The sequence below is a fragment of the Ailuropoda melanoleuca genome, chromosome X (assembly GCF_002007445.2).
Source record: "Ailuropoda melanoleuca isolate Jingjing chromosome X, ASM200744v2, whole genome shotgun sequence".
Classification (NCBI taxonomy): Eukaryota; Metazoa; Chordata; class Mammalia; order Carnivora; family Ursidae; genus Ailuropoda; species Ailuropoda melanoleuca.
Window position 1 is genome coordinate 43,004,765 of NC_048238.1, and position 9,223 is coordinate 43,013,987.

A 9,223-nucleotide genomic window follows, 5' to 3' on the forward strand; every position below is an offset into this window, starting at 1 on the left:
ATAGACATGCTCCAAAATTGGATAAAAATCTATTTTTTTGTAAATTTCATGCATTTTACCAGTATGTCAGCACATTACTGTTAAGTCAAGAACTTCTTTTGTCATGTTAATAATCACTTCCTAAACTGTCTGATGTATAAAAAGTAGTGTTTTCACATACTGGCTTCCTGCTAAAGCAAGAAGGGCTGGTAAATACCCTTTAGAAGTCCTATTCCAATCACCTATAACCCCCCCTTTCATCCCACCCCGCCCCCCAACCATAATGCTAGAAAGACAGTTGGTGCCCTCTTCTGGGGGTTTGGGGCACTAGCATACATTTGGGCCCACCAGGGGGGCATTTCCAAGAAATAATCTTGTCAAGTTCTTTCAATTCTGGTGATAAGAATAAAGTTGATTTTGGATCTTTTTCGGAAATAAGAAATTGAATCTTTTTCTGAGAATAGGAAAGCTGACCTGTTCAATCAGGCGAATCTCCTGAAGCCCTGGTGGATAGAGAAATGGAATACAATTTCAGCTGAATTTTAGAAGGATGCTGAGCAGACATTTCCTTTCGTCAGGTACACTTTACATATACTTCAAAATCATAGGCTATTATGAAAAAATTTACCATTTATTTAGGATTATCTATGTGTTAGATTATCTCATTTAAATCTCACTACAATCCTAGAAGGTAAAGAATATCTCCAATTTATCGTTAAGAAAGCTGAGATTTAGAGAGGTTAAGCAATGGACAAAAAATGGCAAAACCAGCAATTCAAACCCAAATCATGTTATTTTCAGTGTAATATGTTGTCTCTTTTTATTCCTTTTGGCCCTGTATCAATATTTCACTACTAAGAGATGCCAGAAAAATGTTCTTGACAGATGTAATTCCAATGTAATACCATTGAAACATCAAAGAAAACTATGCCCAAAACCCTTATATGGACCTTTGCTAGTTGTCCTGACAACTTGTTTTATTTAGTTATGTTGGATAGAAAGATAGGAAGTTTAAAGTGGTAACAGACAGAGGTCAAGGGCCAAATAGAATGTTGGGGAGTCAGAGAAGGGGATAAGAGAAAGGAGGAGTGGTGTGGACATGGAGGAGAGAGAACCTTTTTGACTGCCTCTCCATTGCTCATAAAGCCAAAACTAGCCCATCAGGGTGAACCCAGCTTTCTGGAAAGCACAACTTGCATCAAATGTAACAATAATTAGCCTTTGTCTAATACTTTGTGCCAGGCACTGTTTTAAGTGCCTTACCTGTATTAACTCATTTAATCCTCAAAAAAATCTCATTAGGCAAGTCTTTTGATTAATCTCATGTTATGAATTAGAAAATTGAAGTAAAGTAGTGGCTGTGGTTTCCATTTTACACTTGAGGAAACTGAGACCCAGAGTTGAGTAACTTTCTCAAGGTCAAGCTAATAAGCGCTGGAATTTAAACTTAGGATACTGGTTCCAGAGCCATGTTCTTACCCATCATGATATATTACCCCTCCCAGTACATTGTAAGGATAAGTCTTGTTTCAGAAAATGTTTACTTCGGGTATATATGAGGTGTGTGAGTTTGTGCGTTTATATTTGTATTGGGTTGCAATGTAAAATGTATTCCTGTGAGTCACAGACAAAAAATGTCTAAAACCTACTGCTCTAGCAATAGTATTGCTGAGTTATACATCTTCAACCTCACTAGAGATAATGCTAAATTACTCTCTAAAACGATTTTACCAAATCACATTCCCACCAATAGTGTAAGAGAATTACCTGTGTTCTATACCCTCACCTGAACTTAATAGTGTCAGGCTTTTAATATGCTGCCAATCCAGAGGGTGTGAAATCATATCTTATGTTGTTTTAAATTGCATTTTTTTCTGATTTCTATTACGTATTTTCATATGTTTGGCTGTTCAGATTTTGCCTACTATGACATCTGTTTATATCTTTTACTTGTATATTATTGCATACAATACAAATGTATACAATACAATACACAACAACAGTAATTCTTTGAAGGAGCCAGCAGTACAGATGAAGAAACTCAGACTGGCAGAAACCTTGCTTAAGGTCACTCAGCTAATGGGTTGTTGAGTTGGGGTTTGAGTCCAGGCCCAGAGGACCCGTTATCCTATGCCTTATACATGCCGGGACTAAGGCCATGTTAGTAAAAACAAAAGAAGGGAACAAATAATGTCAAGCATGTAACAATATGTCATGTGTCTAATTAGGTTTTGTGTAATTAACATAGCTTATTTCCTTGTATCCTCACAACAACTTGGGAGATAAAATATGTTATTCCTCATTTTACAGGTAAGGAGACTGAGGCTCGGGGAAATGAAAGATTTGCATTGGAGAGGTTAAATTATAGCTGAGAAGAGGCAGAATCACAATTCAAACACAGGTCTGTGTGATTACAAAGTCCACGCTGGTTACATAATAGTGGTGTCTGTCCACAGCTATTCTTGGTATGAAGTAAAGGCCTCCCACAAATCATGTCTGCCTCATCATCTCCTAGAGCTATGTTTGACCTTCTGCCTTACCTTCTCCTTAGAGCCCCAGTGAACTGCTGCTACTTGAAGATGGCCAGGACTACATCTACCTTGTGTGTGTGTGTGTGTGTGTGTGTGTGTGTGTGTGTGTGTGTGTGTGTTGTGTAGAATCCTGGTCTGGGGCAGCCTTAACTAACTGGTCCAGCCTACTGCCTTCCATTAACCAGTCAATTGAGATGAGCTCCCAGCCAACTTCCACAGATTCACCTTTCACTGTCTCCAGACTTCTCTGATGAAGCCCACTCAGGATCTCAACACCTTCTATGATAAACCAGAAATTCTAAGTCAGAGCTGTCAAACTTGACTGCACATTAAAATCACCTGCAGAAGTTAAAAAAAATCCTGATGCCCTAGTAACAGCCCAGACCCACTACATCAGAATCTCTGAGGATGGTTCCCAGGCATCCATAATAATTAAAGCTCCCCAGATGATTCCAATATATAGCCAAGATTGAGAACCACTGTTAAGGCATCTTCCAGTAGTCACACTCACAGTAGTTTCCACATCTTAGAGTTCATGGAAACTTCTTGGATCATTTGTTAAGATTCAGATTTCTGGACCTCACCTCCAGAGGGTCCATGTTTTAGTTTGGATCCAGGAGTCTTCATTCTTAACAATCACCCCAGATGGTTTCATTGCAAGTCAATAGCAGGTCACATTTTGGGAAACGCTGCATTAGAGGAAGTGCTACATGGAAGTGGGATGCGAGCAAGAGATCTCTGGCCCTTTAAGGATTAATTAAGAAACTACCTTTAAAGCTGTGGAGCACAGCAAGCAAGGGCTGCTTTTTTTCATCCTAGTGGATAAGGTAAGGGAGCAGGTCCTGGAATGGACTTCTCCTTTGAGGTTACCTCAGCGTCCAAGTAAGTGCCATTATGTTCCTAGCCTTGAAGAGCAGGAAGGATATGCTGTGTTGCCCCACCTGTTGTTTCTGTTTGTTTTGATGTGAAGAGGACAAATTAGAAGACCTCCTTTGGTCCAGAAGATTCACCTAGAGGAATCGACATAGGGTCTGCCTGCTTGCCTTTCATTTTTTCTTGCCCCATCTTTTGTGGTTGTGGAGCCAGATGCAGTAACCTATGTGAAAGGAAAGGCTCAGAGTGACATCCTTTGGGCTTGGGCTGGAGTGTGTTGCTGAACACCACACCTTTCGAGATGGTCCTCCTCAGCATCCTTAGAATTCTTCTTTGGGGACTGGTGCTTTTTATGGAACACAAGGTCCAAATGGCAAAGGTAGGGCAGTCCTCTAATGCCCTCATGGCTGATGCCCCTTCCTTGCCCCTGATTCGGGAGCTGCTAGAAGAAGCTCCTGGCAAGCAGCAGAGGAAGTCCCAGGTCCTAGGGCATCCTTTGCGGTACATGCTGGAGTTGTACCAGCGTTCAGCTGATGCACATGGGCACCCTAGGGAGAACCGCACCATTGGGGCCACCATGGTGAGGCTGGTGAGACCTTTGGCCAACGTAGCAAGGCCTCTCAGAGGTGAGTTATCATACCATACTGTCCTGGAGGGAAGAGAAATGGGGGGGAGGAAAGAGTGTAGAGAAAGGTGATATGTGAGTGGCTTTATTGCTTAGTGGGTGAGTTGTCTTCTCAGGCTTGGATTTCAAAGGTTGGAAGAAGCTGGCTCCAAGCCTGCTTTCCTTTAGGGTCCCAATTTAAGAACAGATTTCCTTGGGGCCTACCTGAGGAATCTCCCCCAGACCTCAGGAAAACTGAATGATGTGTCAGCTCCTGTCTTTCAAAAAAAGTCTTATTGCTTGTTATGTCACTGAAAACTATAATTGAGAAATACTTCTATGCATTCTTGTGGAGGGGGGCTCTTCAGACGTGGTTGTATTCTTACAAGGAAAAGAGCACAGGATACTGAGTTGGGGGAATTTACAAGAATGGACAGAAACAAATTAATATCGGAAGGTCTATATACCTGGTTAGGTGAACATCTGCTATCATGTATAATCCTTAAGGACAACTATTACCATTAGCTGTCATGGAACAATTAGCCTAATTTTTTAAAATAAGAAAACTAAAGCACAGAAGTCCAATAACTTGCAAAGTTCACATAGACAGTAGGTGACAGAGATAGGATTTGAGTTTAAGTCTCCCTGATTCTGAAATCTCCATAACTTCTCAAGTGTTTAGATATAGTACATTGATATCCTTGTATACCAAGAAGTTTTTCTATTAAGTCCACGTTGCTGTTTGGGTTTTTGGTACTAAAGGTATTTTGGAATTTTCTTTGTTCCCACCATGCTTGATTTTAAAAGTATCTTCATATTGTTCCATGACACCAGTGGGCTTCTGAAGTGCAGGGCTTTCTAGAGAATGCCAAAAGCCATCAATTTCAAGGAAATCTTGGGAACCCAGTGAGATTAATTTTGGGCCTTTGATAGTTTACATGCCCCCCTTTAAATGAAATAACAAATATTCTCCTAGCTAACCTTTACTGTGAGTTTACCACGTGCCAGGCATTGGGCAAAATACTTCACAAACGTTATCTTCCTTAATCTTCACCACTAGCATATGAGGTAGGTACTATTAACATAATCATTTTATAGATGAAGAAACTGAGGCTCAGAGTAACTTACTCAATGTAACACAGTAATTGGTAGAGCTGGGTGTCAAACCCAGGTTTTTGGGCTCCGGAGCTTGTGCTTTTAATCATCCTGCTGTGCTGACTCAACAGATTTTAATTAAGCACCAGGCACTGTGTTTGGGTTGGGTCTGAAGTGGCAAGTAACTGTCTCCCTGACCTCTAGGAACTCCCATGAAAGTAGAATGGATAGATAAGTAATCACATAATGGTGTTAGAGCATGACCAATGTTTTGACAAGGATAAGCAGTTGGTCTCCCAGGACATGAAAGAAGAAATAGGACACTGCTTAAAGACAGCAAAGGGAAGCAGGGAGACTATGAAAGACTTCATTGATGAGCTAATATTTGAGCTGGCTGGACCTTGAGGAAGGAGTAAGGACACTATGCGTAGAGGCAGACATGCATTCTGATTGAGGAAGGGGAAAATAGCTCAGGGTGGGTGGAGATTCACTCAACAAATATTTAACACCTACTGAGGGCTAGGCACTGTTTTAGGTGCTGGCATATCGATATGATCAAGACAGGCATGGTTTTCATGGATGAGACAGATAAATAAACACAGATAACTGCAAATTGTGGTAAGTCCTATCAAAGAATGAAATAGGTTTTGATAGAGAATAACAAATCCTCCCTTTACAGGGGATTGTCAGGGAATGCATCTTTGAAGAGGTGACATTTGAGCTGAGACCTGTAAGATAAGAAACTAAGTATGAGAAGAGTAGAGAGAAGCCTGATTGAGGCAGAGGGAACCATGTGTACAAAGGCCTGGAGGGTGGAAACAAGCTTGTCTGACTTGAAGATCAGAAGGAAGATCAGTATGGCCAGAACGTATTGAGCATTGTGGAGAGTGGCAGGGAATGAGGCTGATGAGAGGCAGGGACTTATAGGCCATTATAAGAAATCTGGATTTCATTCTGAGTGTAGCAGAAAGCTGTGCAAATCAACTTTGTACAGATGATATGGGGCTAGACAGGAGGGTGCCTAGAATTAGGCCACTATCTTGGTCTGACTGTGAGACATACTGGCATCTAGGGACTCTGGAAAGGATCCAGAAATGGATAACAAGAGCACAGGGACAGATCTCTCCATTAGGAGATGACCCAGCTGAATTGCACTTGCCTGGAGAGCTATGCCAGGTTCAATCACACAGGATGTGTGAGTCAGCCATTTCCCTGAAAAATTCTGAGCAGACCCTTCCTGGCTCTGATCCTAAGCCACTCCACCCTGCTTCAGGAAATATGTGATGTCAAGGTCTGAAAGGAAAGGGCAGTTCCTCACCAGACAGCCTGCTAGAGGTTGGGTTGGGCTTCTTCTCAGGCAGGGTGGGGCAGGTGTATGGGTGGGACTCTTAGAAAGATGATTATAGGATGGGAGTGTAGAATAACTTGAGAAAGCAAACACAAGTCTGGCTTGGGCTTTGTGTGAATGATGTCCAGTGCCCCAAACTTCAGGGTGTATTGAGCGTAAGTTGAATGTGAACTATGAAAAAAATATCCTGATGCTTCAAGACATTAAAGCACTTCTACATTGACCAGTCCAGGCCTACTGAAATCCAAGCTGTGGATTCAGTGAAGGAGGAAGGTTAGGTAAATAATATGTAAATTAGCACGCAAATGTTTAGCGATAAGATGTTTGAAGATAAAAGGAGGCATTTTCCTGCAAGCCTGGTTTTTGTAATCTTTGCTCTTGACCTTTTCCGGGAGGGGGTGCAGAAATTCAGAGCACTGCAGGCCCGGCCTTCCAACCCTTTGGCCACTGGGTGTCAGCATTACAGTCTGGATTAAAACAATCACCAAGACGCTTTCAGCTTCTAGTAGAATTCTTAGCAAACAAAATCTGGCCAAAGCCTTGTTGAAAATGGTATTTAGGGGAATGGTGGTATGAATGCAGTACATAAGGAATCATTTCCAGTAAGGAATGAACAAGGGAGAGACTGAAGGTTAAGGGGGAAATGGTTTAAGAAGGAACAGATGCTCAATAAGCAGTTCTTAACGTAGACGGTAAAAATGGCAAAACAGCTGCCCCCACTAGGGGAAAATAAAATTATTTCGTGGCATCTTGGCCCCAGATTTGAAGTGATGGCAGGCCATAGATAGTCCCCAATATTGGACTGTTACCTCAAAGTTGCATCTGTATAATGATATGACAGGAGGACTCATTCTTTTTTTTTTTTAAAGATTTTATTTATTTATTTGACAGAGATAGAGACAGCCAGCGAGAGAGGGAACACAAGCAGGGGGAGTGGGAGAGGAAGAAGCAGGCTCATAGCGGAAGAGCCTGATGTGGGGCTCAATCCCACAACGCCGGGATCACGCACTGAGCCGAAGGCAGATGCTTAACCACTGTGCCACCCAGGCGCCCCAGGAGGACTCATTCTTAATTCATACATGTCTCAACAATTCTCTTAATTGAGCACCTTTAATAGTCTAATGAAGATTGATCCTCTTCCATACACACAAAATAATTCCATATTTGAGGTTTTTTTTTTCTCATCCTAGTGCTGTGAGTGATCTAAAAATGGAACACAATTTCTTTTTAAGGGAAACCTACTTAGGCTCAATCTTGATTCTATTATACCCTGGCTATATGTCCTCTGGCATAGCTCCTCTGAGCCTCAATTTCCTTGTCAGCAAAATGGTGATAATTATTATCTCATAAGGCTATTGCAGATTAAAGAGCTAATGCTTTAAAACATCTAATAGTAAATGCTCAACAAATGATAGTGATTATCATGATCTTGCTTTATTTTTAGGGCTGCTTACAGCTGTTAGTTTGTACTGAGCAGATTTGTGAGGGAGATTCGGGCTAGCAGGTAAGAAGCTAATCCTCTGCTCTTGTCTCCTCTTATGCAGGCCCCTGGCATATAAAGACCCTGGATTTTCCTCTGAGACCAAACCAAGTAGCATACCAACTAGTCAGAGCCATTGTGGTTTACCGCCATCAACTCCACCTAGCTCATTTCCATCTCTCCTGCCACATGGAACCCCGTGTCCAGAAAAGCCAAACCAATCACTTTCCTTCAGGAAGAGGTTCCTCAAAGCCTTCCTTGCTGTCTAAAGCTTGGACAGAGATGGATATCACACAACATGTTCAGCAAAGGCTCTGGAATCCCAAAGGATGCAGGGTTCTACAACTCCGCTTCATGTGCCAGCAGCAAAAAGGTAGTGAGATTCTTGGACTTCAGTGGCATGGCACTTCATCCTTGGACACTGCCTTTTTGTTACTCTATTTCAATGACACTCATAAAAGTGTTCAGAAGGCCAAACTTCACCCCAGAAGCCTGGAGGAGTTGATGGCAGGGGATTCTTCTCTTCTCTTGCGGAGGGCCCGGGAAGCAGGCAGTATCACATCTGGGGTCCCTGGCCTCTCCAGGGAACATGATGGGCCTAAAAGTAACCAGTGTTCCCTCCACCCTTTCCAGGTCAGCTTCCACCAGCTGGGCTGGGATCACTGGATTATTGCTCCCCACGTATATACCCCAAACTACTGTAAAGGAGCCTGCCCCCGGGTACTACACTATGGTCTCAATTCCCCCAATCACGCCATCATCCAGAACCTTGTCAATGAGCTGGTGGACCAGAGTGTCCCTCAGCCCTCCTGTGTTCCTTATAAGTATGTTCCCATTAGCATCCTTTTGGTTGAGGCAAATGGGAGTATCTTGTACAAGGAGTATGAGGATATGATTGCCCAGTCCTGCACATGCAGGTGATAGCAAAGGTAAAGCTAGCTCAGGTGTTCTGAGAAATTGGAAAAGAGTTTAACATAACAAAACAAATATCAGTGTTAAAGCTGCAAGTATTCTACCTGTGATCTTCTACCCATTCTGTGGGTTCTGTTTCTTGCCTTAAGTGTTACTTAAGTCTCTTCTCCCCATGTATGAGGGTCCTCACTTTATACAAACAGTTCTGATACCAAACATTAGTACATCTTGACCACTAGCCAGAGCCCTTAAAGAAGTTCTTTTGGAGATACCCAGCTTGCTTGTCCTTTTTTTGTTTTCTTTTTCTTTTTCTTTCTTTTTTTTTTTATTGTGACCTTGTCAAAAGTCACCAGTCCATGATGGTAGAACTTTTGGAATTGTCCTACCAAGTCCCAGAAAGG

At 42.2% G+C, this 9,223-nt stretch overlaps 1 protein-coding gene across 1 annotated transcript; it reads left to right on the plus strand.

Moving 5' to 3' along the window:
- Positions 1-3,663: 3,663 nt before the first annotated feature.
- Positions 3,664-8,881, plus strand: BMP15 (bone morphogenetic protein 15). The gene is made up of 2 exons (XM_002930506.3): positions 3,664-4,009; positions 7,975-8,881. Exons 1-2 carry the CDS (start codon positions 3,685-3,687, stop codon positions 8,829-8,831), a joined length of 1,182 nt encoding a protein of 393 aa, XP_002930552.1. The 5' UTR covers positions 3,664-3,684; the 3' UTR covers positions 8,832-8,881.
- Positions 8,882-9,223: the final 342 nt, after the last annotated feature.

Excerpts from the sequence above, each read along its gene's own strand:
- BMP15 (XM_002930506.3), top strand. The coding sequence starts at position 3,685 with ATGGTCCTCCTCAGCATCCTTAGAATTCTTCTTTGGGGACTGGTGCTT. Across the intron at positions 4,010-7,974 it reads CGTAGCAAGGCCTCTCAGAG|GCCCCTGGCATATAAAGACC; the intron begins GTGAGTTATCAT and ends CCTCTTATGCAG.